The following is a 26,545-nucleotide window of genomic DNA, read 5'->3' on the forward strand; positions in this document are numbered from 1 at the left end:
CGCTCTTATGAGATCAAATCCTTCTTTGGCTGCCAACGTCTTCAACATCAAAACACAAAAAGCTTGCTATCCTTCAAGCTTGCGAAATCGCCGTTTCCATGATGGTCTCTTTGTTTCTCCAGTTATAGTGGCAACACATATTATTTCCACCATGAATAGCAAGTGTACTGCTATATATGCTACAGTTGGGCTTAAAGATCACTTCTTCAATACTGGCTTAACTAAGGTTGAAAACAAACAATAGGATCTGTTTCTTCTTTTATTCAGCTTTGTTTGTTTTGTATCTTTCATCCTCCTAGTATTGTTTACTAGTTTTCTTTCTGGTTTTTGTTTTTGTATACGTTTCTCTTTATTTATATAAGCAAGCCTTTTAACAAAAATGTATACTATGAACCATTCCCGAAAATCAAATTTTTTTTTTGTTACAATCATAAAAATTAAAAAGTCGCCACCTCGAAATAACCTGAGAGATCCATTTTCAATAATTGAAAACAATAATAGTGTGAATGGAGATATTCATTTTGTGTACCAAATACAAACGTCAGGTGGTATATTTACATTGTTGGTACGTGGAAATGATGGAGTAAGAAGAAGCCATGCATTAGATGACAAAACGATGATCGTCGCCTTGCGTGCATGGACAAGGTTCTTTTAGTCCAACCACGTAATCCTTTGTTTTTGGCTTTCACATCTTTGTTGACCAAACTTACCATTGTTATTGGACTTTTTTGTTTATTACTAAATTTCCCAATAAGTTCACTTTGGTCTCCCCATTACCAACTCGTTATAATATTCCGAATATACCCAATTTTATTTGTCAATTTGGTAATAGATAAAAAAAAAAGTATACTTCGAGATTTTTAAACTCTTAAAAGAAAAAAGCAAACAAAGAACAAACGTCCATGAAAAATATGTAGATTTAGTTCCTGAAATAATGGTTCATACCAAACAAATAAAAGTATGAGTTGAATGTAATTATAAATGTACCTTGAATCTTGCAACTTTTAAACACATGTGTTCGTCGCTTTTAATGCTAAATTGTTTTTTTTGGTGAATCGATTACCTTTCGTAATTCTGCTGAAAATTATATTGAGATATTTGAAGTATATATACTTTTGCCCTCATTAAATTGGCCGCAGCAAACGATGGTGCAGCGAGTATAAACTCGTCCACAACATCTTGAACAATGTGTTTAATTTATTGGGGGAGAAAAGTTACAAATCATGATGAAGTGGTGACTAATCTACATTATACTCCATAATGTAGTGAACAACCAGAAACTACATAATGCATGCTCGTTTAATTTTTTTGTTTTTAATTAGTTGTCGTTTTCAGTTTTCGATGCAAAATATATTATTTTTTATCTTTTTATATTTATCTTTATTATGCAACTTGATTTACTATTGGTTAAATTATGTTTAGATAGATAATTAATGATATTTTTATATTGAAAAACTAACAACATTAATAGTTTCTTAATGTGTGTGTATATAGTTAAAACGACAACTATTCGAAAACGGAGGGAGTAGTGAACAACCAGAAACTACATAATGCATGCTCGATAAATTGAAATCCATTCAGATCTGAATGCTGGTCTTCAAAAAAAAAAAAAAAAGATATAAATGCTTAAATGATCTGCATACCATAAATAAATATAGCTTATCTAATCCATCTACGAAAAAGATTATTTTATATAGATTTGATTTACCAAACCCCCAGAAACAACGCATTACCACAAGGGCGACATTTCACGGATATTGTCCCCCATTGACCACATAAATCTCAGTAACATTTTCCCCTTAATTTAGAATGTTTGAACAATTTTCTTCTGACCAGGTATATAAATTCTATTCTATATCTATATTAAAAAACCACAACGATATAATGGAAGCTACATAAACAAAAAATAGAATACGTATATGTGGTCAATGAACATATATAGCTCAAAAACAATGTGTCTATGGAATTAGACTTTAGATATATCTAAATCTTTTCCTTTAATTTGACTTTTGAAAAACTTACTTATCTATCATTAGAAAGGTTTAAATTAAAGTACGTATATTCAGCAACACACTTGTGAAAATATTGCGGTAGCCATGAAAATTTGCAATCAAAATGCACATACTTTTGATAGATCATAGTTAGACTACATACGGCGGAAAGATAGTCCGATTTAATTTCCGAATTATGTTTAAAACATAATTTAAAACCAAACACAAACACTAGTTTCAAAAAAAAAAAAAACTTAATTTGGCAGTACAATTTGAGACTAATCGTAGTTTTATTAAATATAAACACTCGTCGTAGTTCAGCCACAAACATTTTGTAATTTGTATCAAAGTTGCCTCCGGAAAATAATCATAACTTACACAGTAGATTTGCTATAAAATAATAATAATACATTTTATTCTTCTATTTGATCTAATAAGTCACATTATCCATTTGCTCTTTTACGAATATCACTACCAGAAATTTGAATATCGTAGTTTTATTAACTATTGCATTTGAAGTCACCTAGAACACACATACATCCGATCCTAGGAGATGCACTATTCATTTCCAAACACTCAGAGACAGTGGTGTAGTCAGACAGTCGTCAAACTTCTATCTTGACTTAAATTAAAGTTATCAAAAGCCCCCATGTATAAATGCTTAAATGCTTTATTGAAATTGAGCATAAATTTTGTAGAAAGACAAAATATTTGTTTTCTTAAAAAATGCATGGGATATACGTCAGTTCATGGTACGTATTGGCTTCGTCGCTAGCTAGAAGTAGATTTTACCGTATCCAAAGAAACGGCGACATAGATTTTGTCTAAGAAATTAGTTAATAAAAATACCAAAAAAAAAAAAATTTTAGTCAAACAAATTACATTAAAGAAAGCCAAGTGTTAGGGACGAAGAATTATCTCTATTATATATAAAGTTATCATCAAACTTCCACGAAACTGTATATAAATACCAAGTCCTAACCTCAAGCTTTGGTAGTCTTACAAGAGAGATAAGACAACCTAATCAGAGAGAGATGGGGAGGTCGCCTTGTTGCGACGAGAATGGTCTAAAGAAAGGGCCATGGACTCCTGAAGAAGATCAAAAGCTTATTGATTACATTCATAAACATGGTCATGGAAGCTGGAGAGCCCTCCCCAAGCTCGCAGGTTTTTTCCTTTCTCTAGTCTCTTAACTCAATCCACAATCATTTTATATAAACTTGTATACATGGTTTTGAAAATTCTTCTTTTTCTTTTCAGATTTGAATAGGTGTGGAAAGAGTTGTAGACTGAGGTGGACAAATTATTTGAGACCAGACATCAAAAGAGGCAAGTTTTCCTCCGAAGAAGAGCAAACAATCCTCCATCTCCACTCCATTCTCGGGAATAAGTAAGTGATATTTAAACATATATTCATATTTTTTTTTTGTTATAAAACTTTGAATTAAAATTCGAGTAACTATTTTTTTTTTATCATGTATAGATGGTCAGCTATTGCCACGCATTTGCAAGGTCGTACAGATAATGAGATCAAAAACTTTTGGAACACACATCTAAAGAAGAAATTGATCCAGATGGGAATCGATCCCGTGACTCATCAGCCAAGAACCGACCTCTTCGCAAGCTTACCTCAGCTCATAGCCTTGGCAAATCTAAAAGACCTGATCGAACAAACATCACAATTTTCATCCATTCAAGCCGAAGCAGCCCAACTAGCCAAGCTACAATATCTCCAATGTATGCTTAATTCTTCGGCTTCATTAACCAACAACAACAGCAACAACAATAGCCCGAGTAGTATTCTCGATATCGATCAGAACCATGCCATGAACCTCTTAAACTCCATGGTCTCTTGGAACAAAGATCAAAACCCGACTTTTGATCCGGTTCTTGAACTCGAGGATAACAATCAAAATCAAGATTTATTTCCACTAGGGTCTATCATTGATCCAACCACCCAACCACTCCAACAACAAAAATACCATTTAAACAATAGTCCTAGTCCTAGGGAGCTACCATCACAAGGTGACCCACTTCTTGATCATGTCCCTTTCAGTCTCCAAACACCTTTGAATAGTGAGGATCACTTTATAGATAATTTGGTCAAACATCCAACTGATCATGAGCATGAACATGATGACAATCCATCTTCATGGGTTCTCCCTTCTCTTATAGACAACAACCCTAAAAATGCCACGTCTTCTCTTCCACACAACAATCCGGCGGATGCAAGTAGCAGCTCAAGCTATGGAGGTTGTGACGCTGCGTCATTTTATTGGCCTGACTTTTGCTTCGACGAAAGCCTCATGAACGTTATTTCTTAGTTACTCTTGGTTTAGTGTTTTTTTTAGATCTCTATTATTAGAGCTGTAACCATACCCACGTGTAGTCGAGCTACGTTTCGTCAAGGTGAGTTATTTTTGTATACTTTTTTATTTGGTTAGCGCTTTATTTTGGTGTTTGTAAGTAGAAGTTGTGATCCGTTTATCCCTTTATGTTTTGAGTTTTATGTAATTAGACAGGAGTCACATGTATGTGCTACAAGTATGGGTGTACGTATTTTTTAAATATAGAATGTTTCATTACGTAGAAATTATTTGAAACAGACACTTATTTCTGATTTTCTTCCATATATCCTAAATTGCATAGAAAAGGAAACGAGGAAACGAATTTTAAAAAAATTATGAAATGAAAACGTTTAAGAAAACGTTTATATAATATATGTAGAGCCGTAATAAGAAACACTCGCCTACCTACGCCTTCTAATTTTGAATCAACTATAGTCATATTTGCTAATACTTAATATTCCCTTGAAGTGATAACGTAAATATAGTTCTATACAAATGACAAAAAAAAAGAAGATTTATACAAATTTAGGAATATATGCGGTCCTAATAACCATCATATAATAAATGTGATTAGTAGAACGAGAAATAAGATTCCTAAAATGCAAAGCACCTATCGACTATGAATCTCTGATCTCCCTTAAAAACACATTTAAAAATATTTATTAACTACCGGTAAGTTTTTGTAATTTTGTTACACCGCATTAATTTTTTTAACAACTTATTTAATCAGTTACCCCAATTTATTTTCGTCTATTATTTTTAAAAATTTAATATATTAAATTCCAATTTTTGTACATTACAGTTTTTATATAAAATTATATCAGAAAATTTATTTTTTGTTTTTTTAATAACATACATTTATATCGGGTTTGAACTACAAATAGTTAATCGTAACATACAAAACATCAAAATAACAAACATAAAAATGTTTTGATATATTTTAAAATTTTGATATAAATGATAACATTATGATATAATTATGATATAAAATACCCAACATTAAAATAACATTAAATAATTTGATAAAATAAATTTTAAATATTAGGGATGTGTTTATCACGCTACGGATGCGTTTCTCTCGATTACAAGAAATACAGCGTTTTCCTATGGCCAAAATCGTAGGAAACTGGTAGGAAATAGACGTTCCCTACCAATTTCCTACGAAAAATATTTGAAGGGAATCGCCCGTAGGAAATACAATTTGGTAAGAAATTCGTTGGAAATTTCCTACGAAACTTGTTCGTAGGAAATCGCGTAGGGAATTTCGTAAGAAATTAGTAGGACTTTTTTCACCATTATCCTACCAAAGTTTCGTAGGAAATTAAATCCTTCCATTTTCCTACGAAATATTTCTCACCAATTACCTAATAAAATTTTCTTATCAGTTACCTACGATACGCCTCTTACCATATTTCTACCATTATCCTTCGAAATTTTAGAAACAATTTCAATGAAATTATTTATATTTATTTGTTAAAAATTTTGGTTTTTTTTAAAAAAATAAATTTAAAATTCAAAAGAAACCTACTTCATACCAAATAAATTCCATACAAAATAAAATTCATTGTACAAACAATTTTAATATAAATATTCAAATCCTAATCGTTGAGTCTCGTCGTCGTCATCATCATCGTCACCTACGCTCGTGTTCGTCGTCTTCGTCGTGGGTTTGAGTGACTCTTCTTCCGCTCTCGTTTGCTATGAAAATTCTTTAGGCTGAACAAAGATTGAGCCTCTGCGGATGATAGATGTGGACGAGAGTGGCGAGGTTAACAAGATTCCATTCAACAAATCCATAATCAAAGTGGCGAGGTTAACAAGATATTCAAAGAGGTTGCAGTTCTTGTTTTATCAAGGAGTCATGATAACTAAAGAAATCTATAAAACTCACATTGGTAACTCTTGTGCTTCAACTCTCAGCTGCGACAAGCTGCGAAAACACAAAAATAAAGAAGACTGTTAGTTTTATACATTCTCAAGGTATACGTATTGGTATCTTTCATAAAAGATGCTAAACTTACTAGCAAGAACTGCAGTCCCGTTGTCTAAGTTAGAATTACAGAACAAGCCAAAGCAATTAAAAACAGAGACTCCACGTACATGTACGTAACTTCAAAGGCAAGAAGTTCTTATACACGTAACTAGATCATAATTCCAAAGTCAAAAATACAACTACTTCAATACATGAATAAATTCAAATTATCTATATATCATTTATATCTTTAAAGCTTGAAGCAATTAGATAGATTCTAGACCCAATTGATTGAGAGAGATCTTAAGCAAACTCATAAAGTAACTTTAATCGAAAGCTCTGCTTCAACTAATAACATGAAACTTACCGGAAAAAAGAAGAAGAAGACAACTTCGCCGGGTGGTCTTTGCTAAGAGAAGAAGAAGCTTGATTTGGTGATGACAATAGAATTTCTGGGCAAAGAGAAATCAGAGAAATTTTAGAAATTAGAGTATAACCCATTACTAAACACACAAAAAGAGACACGAATCAATCAATTTTGTGAACATCTACCTCTGTGAATATCTTTGATGGACGATGGAACGATTTTGTGAAGATCTTTCTCACCTAGATCTATGAAGAAGAGGACTTGGGAACAAAGAGAGAGATATCGAAAAGGAATAAATGGAGAAGAAGAAGATCACATGAGATCGAGAGAGAGGAATGGAGAAGCTGCGGGAAGAAGAAGATTAGATTCTAGGTTAAGGTATTTTTGTTATTTCAGAGAAAAATAAGGTAAAATGGGCTGACCCTACCATTTTCCTACCAATTATTTCCCCATAACTTTCCTACGTCGTTTCTTACGAACGATATGTTCGTAGGAAATTGGAAGAAAATATAACTTCGAATTTCCTACCAATTTTTTCTTACCAGTTTCATTCTATTTTCTTACGAAATTTCCTACGATATTTTTTCTTGTAGGATTTTCGTAGGAAATTTCCTACGAACATCTCACGCTTTTTGTCGTCGGAAATTTCATTCGAATTTCCTACGAAATATATATTTCGTAGGAAATGCGTAGGAATTTGGTAGGACATTATTCCTATGTTTTCTTGTAGCTAATAGGATTGTGGCAGAAGTACAATACATTTTGTGGTCTTTTCAGAGCCTGATTGACTTACATATTGAGAATGTCGAAGTTAGTTCAGATTGTTGTGCGGCTATTGATGATGTGAATACTCTGTCAAATTGGCATCATTATAAGACATTCCTTGACAAGATCACTCGTCTTTGCTCTGGTTTTCGCAGCCTCAGTTTTAAACTTTCCTCTCCTTAGGCAAATATGGTAGCACACGATATAACTAAAATTGTGACTAGGGATGGTGCCAAATGTAGACAATAGTTACTGTAATATTGAATGAATTATGGGCTCCATTTTATGTCGAATACGCAAGAGCTTGACTTTTGCAACAGTAATCTAATTTTTTTTTAATATTTTTATTAAAATATTTTTAAAAATAGACTTTTTAATTATTGGAACACGGGATTGGACCCCTGACCGTCGCACTGTCTGCCCTCCTATGTAAGCCGGTACTGGGATCTATTATTATTAAGGTAAAGCTTTTTAAGCCAATCAAAAAATAATGTCATCGTGTTTTGTGAGTTTATTGAATTAAATTCTTAAAGCTTGTTAGATTTACTTAAAAGAAACAATAGTTTAGTTCTTAATTAATATCTCCCATATTTAATTATTATGTGAGAGAGCATGATAGTTAAACATTAGTAATTCAAATTCAAGAACTCATCTTAATGCTTTCATCATTACTTTTCTTTTATATGAACTCCCTAATGATTTCTCTATTCTTAACATTCTTTGTAGATAATTTATTTCTGGAATTTCATACGAGTTCTTGTAATTTTTTATTTTTTTTTCTAGTTAAATCTATTTCTTTATAAGTCTATTTTGTGTTTTTTTGGTTTATGTGAATTTCGATACCTAAATATTGCTGCATTTTCCTCTTCACTTGCGATTTATTTTAATGGTAAATAATTTAATCGTTACAGGACCAAACCTTCTTTACTTGCCGGTCGAAACTCGTCGTTGCCTACGTTAGCTGAGTAACGGAGTATCGAGACTTTAGTTATTCAATTTTATGAATTATATGTTGTTTGTTCATTTGTTTTTTTAGTTGCGAGTCTAAATAGAAAACTTAAATATAATATCTTAACACTTGATTTGTCAAGAACCATGATACTATGAGATATCGCTAAAACGCCCAATGCCTTTAATCTATTCCTTACATCTTCGTTTACTATTTTATTTCATTACATTCATCGTTTGGAAAACTATTTCCGTCTTTTTTTTTTTTGTCATCCAAAATTAATTAGAGCTCAAAAGAACCATTTCTGAGGAATGTTGTTTACAGAAGTGATATGAAGCGGTTCTGTACGAAATTTTCGGGCCAGATTATCCGCCTTAACATTAGCCCGACGAGAAATTAAAGATAAAGAAAAAGATGAAAACTCCTCCTTGTCGCTATGAAATTCCTCCAAATAAACTGAAAACGCCGGCCATTCGGTTGGAGAAGACACCATCTTCACTAGGTCTGAACAGTCTGTAAAGAACGTTACCTCTTGATTATCTGCACCAATCATACTCTTCATCGCCTAGAGAAGGGCCTCGACTTCGGCATGTAGTGGAGATAGACTTCTACGGAGGTTCGCAGCTCCCATGGTTGGCGGCTCTCCATTTGACGATGTACAAAACCAGCCTGTACCGGAGAACTTATCACTTTCTTTCCATGATCCATCCACAAAACAACGGTATCCCGAATACTCCGCCTCAAGTGTAACAAACCTCACTCGAATTCGATTTACCAAGTGCACAGAACCATGATTTATATTATGGAGCTCAATTTGAGCGGACTGCCACAATTGTGCCTCTTTTTCCGCTAATCGTAATACTTCTAATGGGTCTGTATCTATGTTTTCAAAGACCTTTTTGTTCCTTGCTTTCCAAATATACCAAATTATCCATGGGAAGGCTGATTAATCAACTTCCGTAGGTATTCTCCAAAATAAGTGATCCAAATTCGTAAAATTAGATTATGTGGGGAAAATCCCCATAGCCGTAGGAATATGTGAAAGCGCCCAAATATGTCGTGACGGGTAGCACTGAAAGAGTGTATGATTGATCGTTTCCTCTAATGCGCCACATCTGGCAAATCCCGTGTCACAATCAATTCCTCTTTTCCGCAAATTTTCCGTAACCGGTACACATCCCGTTAAGATTTGCCATATGAATGGCGTATCTTAGGTGAACACTGCACTTGCCAAGAATATGCTTTTAACGGGTTGATGTTAGGGCCAAAAAAGTTTAAATTGGTCTCCGACTTTTCCATCCGTGTAGAATGATATCCCGATTTGACAGTATATTTTCCGGATTTTGTAAAATGCCAACCTAAAAAATCTTCTTTTATTGGCGCACCCACAGGTATGGCGCTTATTAGAGCGACATCTTCTGGATTAAAGATCGCTCTTAAGAGATCAATATTCTAAAAATTTGACCGACTATCTATAAGGTCTTTAACTTTTAAAGATGGGTCAACAACTGAACCATTACTTTTTGCTGGTCTCTGGAATTTAGCTGGAACCCAGGGATCCTCCCACACAGAGATGGATGTCTCTTTTAATAAGTTATTTATTAACCAGAGATCTAGCTGAATAAATACTCCGCCATCCATATGATGGAGAATATGATTTTATATTTTCTAAAGGATTGGATTTCCTAAAATACCGTCCTTTAAAAACTTTTACGAATAGAGAATCTGGAATCGTAATCAACCGCCATAATTGTTTTGCTAGTAAAGCTGAATTAAAATCATCCACATTCCGAAATCCTATCCCTCCTTCCGATTTGCTATTGCACAATTTGTTCCAAGTCATCCAGTGCATACCTCTGAGTCACCATTTGAGCTCCACCAAAAATTTGCTACCGCGCTAGTAAGTTTAGAAGTGATTGTTTTCAGTAGTCTGAAGTACGACATAACATAAGTTGGTAATGCTGCAGCTACCGATTTAATCATCACTTCTTTTCCCCCTTTTGATAAAAATTTGGCCGACCATCGTTAATCCTTGTTTGTACTCTATCTCTAACAAAAGAGAAATTTTTTGTCTTGGAAGCTCCTAAACTCTCCGGCAATCCGAGATAAGAACCCATACCACCGATATTAGTGATACCTAAGGTAGATTTGATTTCTTCCTTGATATCATCATCTACCTTGTGTCCAAACTGAATCGAGGATTTTAAAAAATTAATCTGTTGTCCCGAGACCTCTTCATACTTCTTTAAAATCCCTAAAATTACCCCGCATTGTTCCTTGTTAGCCTTGCAAAAAAATAAACTATCATCCGCAAATAACAGATGTGAAACCGAAGGGCTTGCATTTGCCACTTTGATGCCCGTAATTAATTTTTCCCGTTCAGCTTTCAGAATATTTGCAATGAGCACTTCTGTGCAAAGGATAAATAAATAAGGTGAGAGCGGGTCTCCTTGTCATATACCCCTCTTTGGTACTATTAGTCCTCTAGGTTGTCCATTAAGGAGAACTCTATATTGGACCGTTGTAATACACCACATTATCCATTTAATCCATTTTTCACAGAAACCCAACTTCCCTAAGACCTTCTCGATGAAAATCCATTCTACCCTATCATAAGCCTTGCTCATATCCGTTTTAATGGCCATAAATTTGCCTTTACAAGACGGGTTAGTTCTCAAACCATGGAACATCTCTTGTGCAATGAGAATATTGTCCGAAATCAAACGTCCTTCTACAAAAGCCGATTGTGTTTCCGAAATTAGTTTTGGTAGCACCGTCTTGAGTCTTTGGCAAAGGATCTTCGATATAATTTTATACCCGACATTGCAAAGACTAATAGGCCGTAATTCCGTCATCCGTGTTGGTCTTTCCTTTTCTGGAATCAGGCAAATATTAGTCGTATTTAGCCGTTTATCAAAAATTTCATCATCTAGAAAAGAGTTAACCAGACAAAGAAGATCTGTTTTAATAGTAACCCACGCCTTCTCGAAAAATAAAGCAGTCATACCATCAAGTCCAGGCGCTTTTTCCGGGTGCATCATAAACAGAGCCGTTCTCACCTCACATTCCGTTGCAGGTGCCATTAGAAAATTATTAATTTGATCTGTAATCAAAGTTTGCACTTCTGCCAAAGATTCCTCAAAAACCTCAGGATTAGTTGTAGTAAACAGTTCCTTAAAATATGACACCGCTATATTTTGAACATCTTTTTCCTCTGCCGACCAAACCCCGTTTTCATCATGTAACCGTTATTCAATTCCTAGCCCGTCTTTGTTTTGTTAGTGCATGGAAATACTTTGAATTATTATCCCCTAATTGCATCCAACAACACCTACTTTTCTGATGCCAATACAATTCCTCATCTCGATAAGCCTCTTTCAACCGCAAGGTTAATTCTGTAATCTCCTCCCTTGGTCTCCTATCATCTCTTTGTGCAACAAGTAATTCCGATTTTAGTTCCTCAATTGTTTGCCGCCCATGGGGAGTTAAATCTTTCCTCCACTGCGAGATAACCCGCCTACAATTCTTCAATTTTTCCACAAAATTTCCTTCTCCTAACTCAGAGTCAGAATTCCAACCATTTGAAATTGCCTAGAGTAATCCTTCCTTCCCAGTCCATCTTTTATCAAACCTAAAATTTTTTTTTCCACGTGGAACCTTATCCATAAGCGTAGCTACCACTGGTGAATGGTCGGAAGCTACCATTGGTAAATATTCAACAAACGAATTGCAGAATAATTCATGCCAATCTTCGTTTGCTAAAGCTCTATCCAAACGACACCGAATTGGTTTCTTATCCCGCTAACCCCGCCATGATAACCAATCTCCGATATATGGGAATTCCAAAAGACCGCAATTATGGATTATTAAATTAAAAGGGATAAAAGAAGATGCATTTCTTAAATTACCACCTCTTTTCTCGGGATTTCCGGTTAATTCATTAAAATTATCTCCTATTAAGAACCAAGATGTGTCTCTAACCAAACCGATTCGTGTTAACCGTTTCCAAAATTGATCTCTATTTTTCGGAACCGAATCCCCGTAAACAAAAGTAAGATGTATTGTTTCTCCTTTTACCACCGCCTCAACATCAATTAAACGATTACTTTCATAAATAATTGAAACATTAAAATCATTATTGTAATAATTGAAAACTATTTCCGTCTTACTTCAATTTTCTTTTATGAATTTATTTGTGTAGTTATTCACTCTCTGTGAAATCGAGTATTAGATACTACTATTAAGTGTTACGCACTTGTAGTTTAATGTTTGATCTCTAAAATAAAAACTTTGATGTAAAATAACACACATCTCAATAGATTTAAACAACACTTAAGATTTCATTCGGCTGTATTGATGCAATAAATCTTTGATGGAAACAAGAGATTGCATACTATATCACAAATTAATTATACGAAAATGTCAGAATTTGTGAAGTTTGATTGTAGGAACCCATTTAAATATCCAAACAATTTCCTAGCATCGGTCATTTCTCCAAAACAAAAAACAAAACATCAACCGTCTTGAGTATCCCTTACATCTAATTTGAACATATTTAATAAAATGAGCGCATGTAGATGAGTGGTATTATTTTAGATGTTATATATATATATATATATATATATATATATATATATATATATATATATATATATATATATATATATATTTATATATAAATTTGCTAGTACAAATAAGATAGAATATAAAATTTTGTCAATGTATATTTTGGGGTCTTGTAAAATTGTGCTTGTTGCAATTATTTTGTTGTTTTGATCGAGATAGATATTTCCTAGTAATCCAAACATGTTTTAAAAGATACAAGATCATGACCCGCACATACGTGCGGGCTTTCATATTTTAATAAAATTTTTTAACAAAATTTAATTCAATATAGATTATTTTGTTGTTTTTATGATATATTAGATCTGGATCCATACATATATTATAAAAAACTGTTATATAGATTTTAAAAATATAAAATATTTTGTTTTGTTAGTGAACTTAGTAAATAGATGTTATAAAGTTAGAGTAATGAACGAAATTCAGTTGCGTTAGTGCATAATTATATTTTAAGATCCGGACCTACATGTACGTGCAAAATTATATTTAAGATAAAATTAAGATATAAGTTAGTTGCAAAAGGTAAGTGACGTTTTTATTTCTAAACTAATCAAAATATTTCTAACAGTTTGACTACAGATTTTGAATAGGATATGAATTCGTTTTAGTTTCGGTTATTTCATGTATATTAGCTAGACGTAACTATTTTGGAACGGGAAATCTATCCCATCCTATATCATTTGTCATAAATTCTTCGTCCCATAACCCGTGTTGTATATGTGAGATAAAAATATTACGGTCCTGTATCCATCATAAATAGAATATGTATAACTGAAAACGTATGTACATAGTTATGTGTGTAAACAAATTTATTTTATATAGTGCTCATAACTCGAACTCATACCAGTTGGGTATTTAGTTTGATTTTTATTATGTTTCCCTCCCATCCCGTCTCGTGATTCCTATTCTCATTTCATTCCATTTAAATTATGTTCTAAATTCTTGTTTGCTTACCTTTAAATATCATACCATATATATTGTGAGTTTTGCGGATTAATATGTATGTTGTTAAAGTTACAAATATATTTTAACAAAATTATTAATGTATCTTTCCTTAGCTAAATTTTACATATTCTTATTTTCATTGTTTAATCATAATTAATTCAATTTTTGGACTAAAAATAAAACGAAAAGGATATGCTATTGCTGCATAATTTGTTTTGAATGCAAATATATAATTAGTTTACATTTTTTCGAAAACTGTGTGTAATATATTATAGATTTATTTAAGAAAGATCCAGTTAAGAAAGAAACAAATAAAACACAAAATATTTCAAAATTAATATGTACAATCTATTGTTTAGATATTTCTGAAACTTGCTCTAAACGAAGACCATAATGATAATTACTTTAAATTTATTATTATTTGAGTTTATTTCATAGTAAATATAAATATTTGTTAATATCTAATATCGTCTTTTAGAATTGTGAAATAAAATTTCGTTTTATAGTTCAAAATTTGTGAAAATATTATAACAAAACTGAATTTTAAAATATTTTTATTTAATTTTTTTACGAAATTTCAAATTCAATTTTAAAATCCTCCATTGATAAAAAATTATAAACGATAGTGTTTTTAATTTTGAATTAAAATGATATTATTTTTATTTTTGATAAAGAATAGTCTATTAGGATTAGTTTAGATAAAATCTTAGTTGGATATAAAATCTTAGTTTTTCAATTCTCATTGGTTAACAAATTTTTAGAAAATAATTTTCAACTTTCATCCATAAATAATAAGAGAGAGAAAGTGAGTTTAATTTTTGGAAACTAATAGTTACTTAAAAGAATTTTGCTATATTTTATTTAAATATATTAATTTTGTGATTACTATTATACCATTAATGAATTTAATTAAAAACACTAAAAACTAATAGGATTTTATATAATATTTTACCCTTTATAAGGTTATTTTATATTTAGTGATTCCCAATTAATAGTATAGATTGTAAAACAATTCACTTCTTCCACTATTTTTGTTAGATTTAGATTTTTTTTTTCTTTATCCTTGGCAGCTAAAATTTGTAAAATGAAGTTATTTGGTTTGATCCTTGTGGCCAGCCTAGCATATCGACATCGAATTCACTCCATCCCTTACATTTTTTTTAAAAAAGTTTGTGTTAAATTTAGATAAGACATTAAAATGTTCAATAGTAAGTAGCCAAATTTAACCAACAAAACTCTATAAATTATGTTGCTTTCAGTCTTTAGATTCATATTAAACAAAAAATTATTTTACTTCAAAACAAAAAGATGAATAAAATCTTAGGTTTCATTTTTCTTAGTTCTATGTATTTTGGATTGAGTGAAGCAAATGGTTGCTACCAAAACAAGTTAGAAATTCAAAACAAACTCGGTCCAAATCGTATTCTAAAAATTAGATGTGATGGTTCACCAGACATCCACTTGTTGAAATTCAATGAGAATTATTTATTTCCACTCCGTTACGCACCACATAAATTTTGGATGTGTCAAATTACTTACTGGCCTACAAAACAACCTTATATATATGATCTTAATGCAAAATTAGGACCAAAAGATCCGCCATGTATGTATGGGTTTCGATCATGGATTGATAAAGTTGATGGGGTTTACTATGAGCATAATAAAATTAAACCAGCGAAACGCCTACTTGGATGGACAAAAGAAGGTACTAATACTCCAGAAAATTAATGCAAGAGTTGCATATTAATGTTCTTTTTATTCTATTTAATTAAACTATTTACTGTTTAAATTGTTTGTATATATTGTAAGGTAATTTATCATTGTGTGTTGTTATGTAGAGGTTTTTAACCTTAATAAAATACAGCAAGTGAAAAGTAAAATTTATGATAGTATTTAGAGATGAAATCCACGTGGATCAAATGAGTACACAATGAACTGTGTTGATTTAACTATAGCTAAGGTGGAGTTTTCTGAAACTCAGAATTCAATTGATAGATAAAATTAAATTAAATCAATTATTAATTGGACAAAATGAATCAAAAGGGTTCATGACAATAAAAAAGATAATTATATAAAATTGCAAAAAACACCGTTCTTCAACTCAAAACACGAATAAAAAATTATCATATTCTCATACAATATAAGTATCTATGCAATGACATTCGTAGCAACTATTATGTTTGTCAATAGTAATTCAAGCAAGCATTATGTAAAGTTTGATGTTTACAAAACACCTTAACATGAACTATTGGTTGGCTAAGGAAGTTTTGCTCACATATGTTCTTTCAAGCAATTAAACAACATTTTTGATGTCACGATGAATTAAACCAAAGATCAGAATCTAGGTGATCAATCTAGATGAAGCAATAGGAACAACCATAGATGAAGAAGCACAAGAATCCATCTAAATCGAACAACCTAAAAATCAATCAATCATGAAATCCCGTTAGGAATCCCTAAAACCAAATAGAGAACTACTCAACGATATAGCAAAGAATAAACAAATCAAATATGAAGAACAGATAATTGAATTACATATAAAGATAAAAGGTTTAGAAATCTTCTTCAATTATCAAGAGGATTATAGATCTTCTCCCAAAATATCCCAAAGAGTTATAAAGCAATATAATTGAGTAGAGAGGCTAGAACTAGGTCTAAAAGTCGAGTTTAATGTTTATATAGTGCAGAGACAAGGTTTTTGTCGCTTCTGGTTAAGTTTGAGTCTCTAAACGTGTTTGGGCTCTAAACCGAACGGTTACCAAGCTGTACCGATCATTTCTCCGTCATAATTATACTGGTAGGTTCTGTGTGACATGTCTTCAGTAAAGTAGCCATAACTTGTAATCGCACCGTTGGATTTTCTGGATCCCACTTAGAAACGGAAGCTAACATCCTCCTTTATCTTGTGTCTAAAAATGATATAGCTCTAATGGTAGGAAGTCATCCATTGGAGGTCAAACGTCTGATGTGTATCTGCAGCTCTATATTTACAATCATCCATCATGATCCAAAAACCCTCCATTTTACTCCAAAACGTCCCAAAACCTGCCAAGACTGGATAAAGACTAAAACTATAAACACTCTTTGAATCAAAAAAGAGTCAAAATAAATATCAAAACAACGGTAAAAATACCTTTAATTTTTCATCATCGTATTATCTCCTCAGTCACGCAGATGTAGGCCACATTCCAAAAAGTATCAAATTAATTTAGTCGTTATTTAGGTGAACAACATTTAGATTGGACTTGGGCAGGCTTTCTCTCCTAGACACTATAATTGAGGCACCATATCCGATCATGTTTTCCGACACCGGTGAAGCTTTTCCTTGCCAGCGTCTGGACATACCTTCTCCTCTTTGCTTTTACTGAAATATATCCTTTTGTTTGGCTCAATTACTTTCAAAGTTTAATGTCTTTTAAGCTTTCCCTTTTGTTGTCTTCTTCCCATGGAGATCTAAAGTTCTGCGACAGAGAATGGAGATGGCTTCCGACGAGTTGTCTCCCTCTAATAAAGCCTCTGCTCGCAGCCTTGTCTTCGAAGTCGACAATTGAGGAGTCTTTTGAATCCAACTGTACCTCAATCATCTAGTATGAGCTATGGATCCTTCTCATGTACAGATCTAATGGTTCTAGCTCTCTCTCGAGATCTCTCCGAAGAACGTTTGCAATACTTCATGTCGTCGCCCCTTCCTCCGCCTCATTACCCCCATCTAGCTCGTTTGCTTCGCCTCCTTCCCACCTAGTGACGACGGCTTCAACGCTAGTCAATTCGTCAGCTCTCTTACCACCATCTCCCAAACTGTTGTGATTTTAGGGTTTTGCTTTGTTGGCTTTTTTTTCTCGCCCAAGCCCACAAATTATGTCTAGGCACACTTCCAAAATTTGTAGCCCAACTCCTTTCACGACTTGTTCAAGGTTTGTTTCTAAAATGCTCGATTTTCCAAGGACTCAGCTCTTGCTTTCAGTCGACATCTTTGAAATGGATTTGTGATGATCACTTACAACCCCTGACGCTAAGCTCTCCTCTGGCTACACCCGAAGAACACAAAAGCTTGAAGAGCTTCGATCGCTTGTTTTCAAATTCAATTCGTCGGTGGTGTGACTATTGTCACCAATTTGGTTTGTCTGATCCCTTTACACTAATGTACGTTTCTATCGCCGTTAAGCTCAAGCTTCTCACAACCACCAATACCTCTTTGATTTGGTTCCTGCAGCCATATAATAATATTTATTATTCAACTCATCGAACTTCGTTGATGGTAAGAGCTAAAACTCTTGGACCGTCAGTTGCGCCTCGTTTGGTGAAGTTGTCGACGGCGCACGACACCGCATTTTTATGGTTGAGGATCTCCCATAATGGAACTGCTCAAAACAAGTTTCGGGTTTGGATTTCGGCTTGTAACCCCCAGAAGCTGCCTACTAATGCTTTGCAAACTCTTGGACGCTTTCGGCAAGTCTTTGTTCCATGTGTGCCACCTCAAATTCAATTCTTATCTGACCTTGAGGGTCTCCGGTCTGCACCTTTCCAATTTATAGAGACTCTTTGGTTGCAGTTGTCCTCCTTTATGGAGAGAACAATTTGTCAATCGACTATGACTATTCACCAACTTCCCGATTTGTTCGTGGACGTGGTTTCGACTTAGCTTGTACTCGCTTGTGGCAAGTTGCCTTACCGCTCATGTCTCCGAGTTTTGACTCTTCCGTCGAAATATCCTATCTATCCTTTTTTGTTCTTACCCATGTTTTCAATCTTGTTGTACTAATCCTTGCTTTGGATGAACTCTTAACCTTTGTAATCCTTTCGATCGGTTGAATGGAAAACAAAGTTCTTGCCCAAAACTAAAAAGTTGTTTAGGTGATAAATAATAAGTCAAACCATACAAATTCGATCACTCTTTCTAACATTGTTTACTTCTTTTTTTAGTTGGTTATTTATTACCTTTTCTTCAATTAAATTTTTAATTGATACAGTAAATTAATACTCCATAAATTAATAAACACTACAAAATAACAAAATCTTCTAACTCCGAGTCGGACCACAGTAAAAGTTTGCAAAATTCGATAAGATAAAAAATAATATTTTACATTGGTCCAAACGACCCAATCCCTAAGAGGTCGGATTGATGGGTTATGGAAATCTTCGGATCCAACTTCGGGCCTGAGATGGTTGTGTTTTCAAGGAAATGCTCAAACAGAACTTCTTGGTGCAAAGTATTTTCGGAGGTGTCCCTCCCCCCTGCACTCGAATATGGAAGCCATAATTTGGGCTATGAAGAATATCTTGTCAAGAAGGATTGATTGTCATGCGTTTGAAACTGACTGTAAAGAGTTAGTCTTGATGGTATATTCTCCTGAAGAATGACCCGCTTTCTCCAATCTACTAGATGATTTTGGATTACATCAAGTTCTCTTTCCCCTTTTCTAAATATCAAGTCCAAAAATACATAATAAGTAACATCTCAAACACTAATTTCATCTAGATATAATTGTCTCAATTTCAAATTATTTTAAAGTTAACAATAAAAAAAATCTCTTTATAACTTCATAAATATTATTTTATGCTATAAATAATAAATATTAATTATATTTATACATAAATAAATATTATTATAAATTAATAAAAAGTTATGGTCCCAACATTATTAATTGGTAGAGGTTTTACCATAATTATTATCAGAATCTGTATTTGATTGAGGTGTTCCGTCATGAGCACATGATTTCTTTTTTGGTGTGGCCACTTTAAAGTTTTGTTATGCTTTGCAGTTGGCTTACCTAATCTTAAAGGTTGGCTTGGTTTAGAAAGAACTACTCCTTTAGACACGAAATTCAATATAAGATTCTGATTAGTATTCAAACTATACAGACCATGTTGCAAGATTAGTTGTTGACGAATGTGTACCTTGTTTGCTGGTTAAGATGGAGAGCTAAATGTTGATGTTATTGATGGTGAATGTCTTCTTTATTTAGGTGGTTGATGTGCGAGTAATTTCACCTCAAGGTTTTACATTACTACAAGAAAGCATTGTATTTCTCCATTTTTTCTACGAAAATATTGGAAATAAATATTTTCTGCCACGTAGCTACGACTTAGGGACAAGAAGGGAAAGACCTGTTGAAAGAGTTTTTAAGTGCCACGTCAGCAAAAATAACTCTCTAGGGCGATCAGGGAGGCGATTAGGGTTTTGTGGTGTCTGCGGCAAGGCATAGGCTCCACGAGGGATGTCAGCACCGGAAAAGGAGGCCTCTCCTTCACCGATGCAGCAACAGTCAGGTCAGAGTAGTTTGCAAGTTCAGTCTCAACAAAAGTCGTATGTTGGAGCAGTTGAAAACAGGTTTCCAACACCAAGTCACACGTTTCAAGTCGAAGTGATCGATGGTGCTTCTTCAGTGGAAATACCAGAAGATCTAATTCAGAATTCAGTGCCTCTCTGGGAAGATTTCCTAGAGGGTAAGTTTTTGGACAAGGCTCCTCATGTAGCCAAAATCCAACCTTAGACCACCGCCATTGAAGTTTTCTCATTGTGCTAGTGAAGATTGGGAATCTATCCCAAGAAGCCGTGAAGGACGTTTTCATTCACCTTATCCAAGGAGGACCGAGAACGACCAAGAGAGGTTCACACCGAACCGTTTCTCTTTTCACCAACCAAACCCGCCTATTCAAGACCATTCTCGTGTACCATGGAGGTAGAAAAGTCATGAGGAGAGACTTGAGAGCTTAATGAGCCAATACTTGGATCAACAAGCTTTGGATACAAGGACACTACACGCACGAATCGATAAGATCGATAGTGTTCTTTCGGATAAGATCGATGAACTTTCTTTTAACTTTAAAAGAAAGGGAGATCAAGGTGACCAAGACGATATAAGGAGAATCCAATCAAAAGTCAATGGCATAGACGAAAGCATATGGAGACTTCAAACCCGCATCATGAACTTGGAAAGTAAGGATGAAATAGAAGATGTGGCCCTAGAATATGTGATTAGACGACAAGGAGAAGTCCAAGATAACAACATAAAGTGTATTGAAGAGCAATCACACATCCGAGGGGCACTAAGGAGGGTTTCCATGGACTCATCGAGGAAGTACATTGAGCTATTCGATAAGATTGTCGAGTTAAGCAAGAAGGTCGACGATCTATCCTCTCGTGTTGTCGGACACGACCCATTGGAAAGTGGAGATGAAGAATCGATACCTGATGCAACCTGCAGTGCCGCCAATACACACATGGAGGAACCACCCGACGAGTTACTATCCAAGAGAGTTTGTCTAGGGACAAACCATCCTTCTCACTACGCTCAGTGAGATACCAAACGTCGAGCCAACGAAATTAAACAAGTGCGCTAAGTGGGCGGCAACCCACTAGGTAAATACTTTTCCTCAGGATTTAATTACTTTTATTATTGATAGTTTTAGTTTTTATTTCAGAAATTTCATTAAAAACAGAAAAGAAAATAGAAAAAAAGAAAACAGAAAAGCCAAAAAAAGAAGAAAAAGGAAGAAGGTCCCCGGACCGGTCACTACCACCCGTGAGCAGTGCCAGCATAAGGCTCCGGACCAACCACGACTACCCGTGACCGGTGCCCACTGTAGCCTCCGGACCGGTCACTACCACCCGTGACCGGTGCCGATCCATACCCTACCTGATGTCGTTTTATGATCCCCCGAAGAACGGTGGCAAGTTGAAACACAAGTCCTGCCATCCTCCAAGATGTCCGTAGCATGCCGAAGGCGATGGATTGATCGAGCTGCCAATGATCAATGCCAAGAGTCCCCACCGTGACAAACCAAGGGTCGTATCAACATCCACCATCCGTCCGTCCACGATTCTATCTTGTACCGTGCATCGACTCGCGTACGTACCGCAGCCTGTCCCGCGATCGTACTGCAGAGCACCTTCACGTCCGTTCTTCAATTCTGTCCGATAAAATGATCTAGGATTGAATATCTACCGATAACTTGGATATTTCATGAGTAATCATCATGACAGAATACTGAAAGAACGAGTGCTTCACGAGACAACACAAATCCACTGTCCCGCGACCGTACCGCAACGCACCTCTACGTCCGTTTTGAAGTTTTACTCGACCTAATGAGCAGTGATTTGGAATTCACCATCAATATGGGGATTTGATGAGGAATTATCGAGACATAATCTTCAAAAGAGGTGCCCTTTGCGATACCACACAATCAAGCCCAACCGAGCTGTACCGTACGATGGAAGTCGACATCGTCAGAATCTTCTGGGATTCAAAACTTGCCAATTTATGACCATTCCAGGACATATGATCGAGAGAAAACGGCTTGGCATCGGACTAGATTGTGAGATATGACGAGAAGCCGTCAAAAGAAGTCTTCACCATACCACCAAACCAAACTTCGTAGAATTGACTTGGGATCTGAAATTCATTCAGAAACTTAACGTTCTGGAGAGAATGGATGAGAAGAACAGGTCAATCATCGGCTTAGTTTGGGAGATATCGACAAAAGGTACGAGATAACGTTGATTACTTTACGATATGCTGTTGCACTCGATGAAATTGCTTGGGATACAAAATCCATAACAATATGCCTATTCTAGAGACATTCATCGAGAGAAACACGGAAACTTACGGCTCATTCTAGAGATCCACGATAACACCCTCCGTGGAGCCATCCTCAAAGCATTCCGTCGTTTCGAAGTTCGTAATTTGACATGAGATTCAAAAGTCATCGGGAACATGCATATTTTAGAGGAAATCATCGAGAAAAATTGGCCCTGAAACGGGCTAGATTTGGAGAACCACGAGGAAGCTGAAGATTGCACGATCATGACCGTACGGATCACCAACCGGTCGCATAACCCGCAACCGGTCCCGCCTCTAGCAACCAGCCCGGTCACACCTACCCGTGACCAGTGCAGGCCAAGTGCCAAGGATCGGTCACACGAAGTTAAGCCGATGATCCTTTCCATCCTTACCACCTGTCCGATCCGACACCACAATCGTCAAGCCGACCGTCCTCTCTGTCCGTCACCGCGATTTTGATCGTAACCGTGGACAATTTGACTTCAAGTTCAAATCTATCTTAGGTATGTTTTATTTATTTTGTTTTGTCATACTTTATTGATGGTTTTAGGTTTTTGTCTCAAGGAAGATGCGAATATAGATTTACATCATGGAAATTCGATTCACTTAGCCGAGTTAAATCGATGTCAAGCAAAAGAAAGATCATATGGTTAGTCACCATCCTCATCCACTGACCACCACCCCTAAGTTGTTCAGGTGACATTGTTCTTAACCTATCTTTCTTACGGTTTCATCTCTTTATTTATTTTCCCACCGAGGATGGTGTGATTTAAGTCTAGGGGGGTTAATGAATCCACCATCACTAATGCTACTCTCTATTTTGTTGACTTGAGGCCTTTTTCCAATTTTTACATCGATAGGTTTTAGCAAAGCAAAAAGATTTATTTTATCGAGTCGTTTTATTGAGTCAAAACAGTTGGAAACTAGGACCTTGTTATATGATGGATTTTGATAATTTTTTGTTGAGAATTTTTCTTAAGGAACACTTACATGTTCACAAGAACGGACAAATTTGAACACTACATCCGGACCGTCCCCCTGAAGTTTCAACCCGTGGATATTTTTGTTGGATCGAAAGTCAACTCTAACCTATATTGGACGATTAACTTGATCTTAATTCTTTCTCATTAGAGGTTTCAGATCAGGGAAACGAGCATATACATTTAGGACTTCTTATCCCTTTTTACCACTCTCTGCTGATATTGAATGACCACTCACTTTTAGTGGTTTCCTACCCTTAAACCCTATCCTCTTTTCAGACCTAACACATTCTCTTTTCCTTTTCTCACTTTAGCAGCTATGTGTAAAAACGTCAGAGAGAAAAGAACGACACAGTTTCCCGCCACGAAGACGGAGACTTGGAACTTACCAAGAGGATGACGCTTTGGTCTCGAGCTTAGGCTTCCTTGGGATTCGATTTCAAAAGGTACATATTTCATGCTTATGAGACTTTCATTCTTAAAAGTATTGTTTCCCCTTTCTAAAAAAAATAAAAAATAAAAGAAAATAAAATAAAAAAAAAAAAAAAGGAAAAAAAGGAAAAGTCTCATAGCATAGGGAAGTCTCAAGGAAAAGCATAGCTCATGGAAAGAAGATGGAGACATTCACAGAGATCCCCACAGAAAAATCTAAGTCTGGGGGAATCTAAAAGAAAAGAAGTAAAGGAGAAAGATGGTGTTACAAGAAGAAGTAGTTGGAAACTGTGGACATCAAACCGATTCGTTTTCTCTTGCGGTTTTGCGACATATCCTGCATTCACAAGATTTACGGTAACCTCCACCACCAAACACCAAATATCCCCTTTCATACCAAGCGCCGTCTACCTTGAATGATCCCTCCTAATGAGAAAGCTCACGCCAAACACTTAATGAATTTAAAGAGTTGATTGACGTGAATTCAGAGTTTCTGTAGGTTCGAAGCGGATGGACAGGGACGAGAAAGGTGTAGAACAATTATGCGGATGTTCTAACGTGAATCTTGTTTTCAAGTAGTCTGTAGATTATTCAAGATACGGTCACTGATAATCGGAGATTTCCCGCGATTTTCAAACCTCTTCACCGGATTTAGTCTTTTGTTTGCTTGAGGACAAGCAACGTCTAAGTCTGGGGGAGTTGATAACATGGGATTTTCGCCCATATTTGCTATTGTTTTCTTATGTTTTAGGGAGAATTTGGAGTGATTTCAGAGCTAAGAAGGAGTTATTCAATTATTTATAGAGCCAAGAAGGTTTTAAGAGTTTTTGAGCTTTAAAGACCAAAAGGCGATCAAAACCCGTTTCAAGACAGTTTCTATACGTCACAAGTATGGCATCCGTTCGAGGTCTTACCATTACTGAATCAAGAGATCTTGGTGGCTATGGAAATCTAGAAGAGTCAGGATTCTTCTCGAAGTTGAATCAGAGCTTTTTATTGAGCCAATCGGAAGTTATGACCAGAAGAGTGAAGACATGTCTAGACCGGCCAGAAGTTATGCATCCGTTCCGGAGCTTCTAGGCCGCACCGGTCACAAGGGCCGAGCCCGGGCTGCCTCCTACTCTCCACCCCAGTCATTAGACTTCTCCCTTTCCAGAAACTCGAGTTTCCACTTAACCTAATCCCGGGAAATGATGCTTTTACCCCTAAACCTAATCCTTGGTCTCCAAACCCTATAAATACATGTTGGAAGCCCTAAACCTAGGTGTGCCTTCATAGAGAGATGTCGTGCCCTAGAAGCGTCTTCGAAGAGTCTCCACCAAGCTCGTCCCTGCCCCTGCAGCCGTCGACCTTGAAGCTTTGAAGTTCCACCAAATCTCTCTTTTTTCTCTTGTTTACTCTAAGATCTATTAAGGTGAAGTCTTACCTCTTGTATTTTACATTAAAAGAAGTAATCTCTAAACCATATTCAGTTCTTATTCTTCTCTTTCTTATGAGTTTATCAAACCTTACTTTGATGATCTCTTTAACCATACTAGAGTAGTTTTCTAGTTGGGTTTAAAGGGTTAATCAAAGGGGGGAATATGATCGATCGTTTAAGTGGCGATATTTAGGGTTTTGTTTGATCGTTTACACTGTATTCTTTCTAAGTAAGTTTTTTCTTAATGCATGTAGTTAGATTCATGTCCTAACTTGTGATCCCAAGCGTTTAGGTTGCTCACAAGGTTGTTTAATACGCTAGACCTAGCTTACGAATGTGTATCGTGTTATAACAAGCACACACCACTTAGTTATAGGGCTTTATGGACTAGAATCGAACTTGATCTTATTGCTTTGATATATGCGTCATTGCCTGCGTGAGTTGAGTAACGGAGTATAAGGATTTTAGCCGACTTATCCTATAACCTAGTATAAGTCGAATCTTAGTGTTTCGTATGTCCGAGACTTGGAAGTAAACAAACATAATTCTAGTATTTCTTAGATAGCGATCATTGAACCCCCTGCGATACCCTTGATGCCCAACGTTTGTCTATCATAGTTTTCTTGCGTATTTACTTGCTTTCATTTACTTTTATTTGCAATCGTGACACCAACCAATAACCCCTCTTTATTGTTTTTTCCTAGCTTTACTTGTCCTAACGACTTGTCCGAACTACTTCTCTCTCTGTGGATTCGATACCTTAAGTACTATAACTGATTTGCTATGCACTTGCAGCTTAATCGTTGTGTTCTTTAGGATTTAAAACCTGACACCACATGAGATGCCAATCCTAAGAGACCCTGCAATGCAATTCTGGTCTGAGATGGATGTTGGGGTCGGATCCCACACATTTTCGGTAGGATCCACTTGGATCTGTCCACGTCATTATTACATAATAATGCTCTTGGAATTAAAGATATTTATTATAAGGATCGCACTTAACCTGTCGGGAGTTCGATTCAGTCTACTAAAAGAGTTCGATCTTTACCAGTACGGAGTTTGCTCTTATTCAACATACAGTTCGCATAGAGAAAGGCCTGAAGCGAGGAGAATACTGTTCGGGGTTCGCGGTAGCATCAAAGCATGGGAGTTCGGAGTCAGCAAGAAAGAGTTCGGAAGGCCCACGTGA

At 35.3% G+C, this 26,545-nt stretch overlaps 1 protein-coding gene and 1 long non-coding RNA gene across 2 annotated transcripts; one reads left to right on the forward strand and one right to left on the reverse strand.

The window, feature by feature from the left end:
* The first annotated feature begins 2,872 nt into the window (after nt 1–2,872).
* Nucleotides 2,873–4,576, forward strand: LOC9329892 (transcription factor MYB14). Its single transcript, XM_002891064.2, has 3 exons — nt 2,873–3,158; nt 3,252–3,381; nt 3,475–4,576. The coding sequence occupies exons 1-3, from the start codon at nt 3,026–3,028 to the stop codon at nt 4,313–4,315; spliced, it is 1,104 nt and encodes a 367-aa protein (XP_002891110.1). The 5' UTR covers nt 2,873–3,025; the 3' UTR covers nt 4,316–4,576.
* Nucleotides 4,577–5,844: 1,268 nt separating this feature from the next.
* On the reverse strand, nt 5,845–7,082 carry LOC110225186. Its single transcript, XR_002329594.1, has 4 exons — nt 6,864–7,082; nt 6,679–6,763; nt 6,231–6,269; nt 5,845–6,074 (listed from the first exon to the last, which is right to left on the reverse strand). It is a non-coding gene; the product is annotated as an uncharacterized LOC110225186 (long non-coding RNA).
* Between the last annotated feature and the right edge of the window lie 19,463 nt (nt 7,083–26,545).

Source organism: Arabidopsis lyrata, assembly GCF_000004255.2.
Source record: "Arabidopsis lyrata subsp. lyrata unplaced genomic scaffold ARALYscaffold_1, whole genome shotgun sequence".
NCBI classification, from domain to species: Eukaryota; Viridiplantae; Streptophyta; class Magnoliopsida; order Brassicales; family Brassicaceae; genus Arabidopsis; species Arabidopsis lyrata.

Bases quoted from the DNA above. Each gene is read 5' to 3' on its own strand.
- LOC9329892 (XM_002891064.2), top strand. From the start codon at position 3,026: ATGGGGAGGTCGCCTTGTTGCGACGAGAATGGTCTAAAGAAAGGGCCA. The intron at 3,159-3,251 runs GTTTTTTCCTTT...TTTTCTTTTCAG, and splicing joins AGCCCTCCCCAAGCTCGCAG to ATTTGAATAGGTGTGGAAAG. The intron at 3,382-3,474 runs GTAAGTGATATT...TATCATGTATAG, and splicing joins CACTCCATTCTCGGGAATAA to ATGGTCAGCTATTGCCACGC.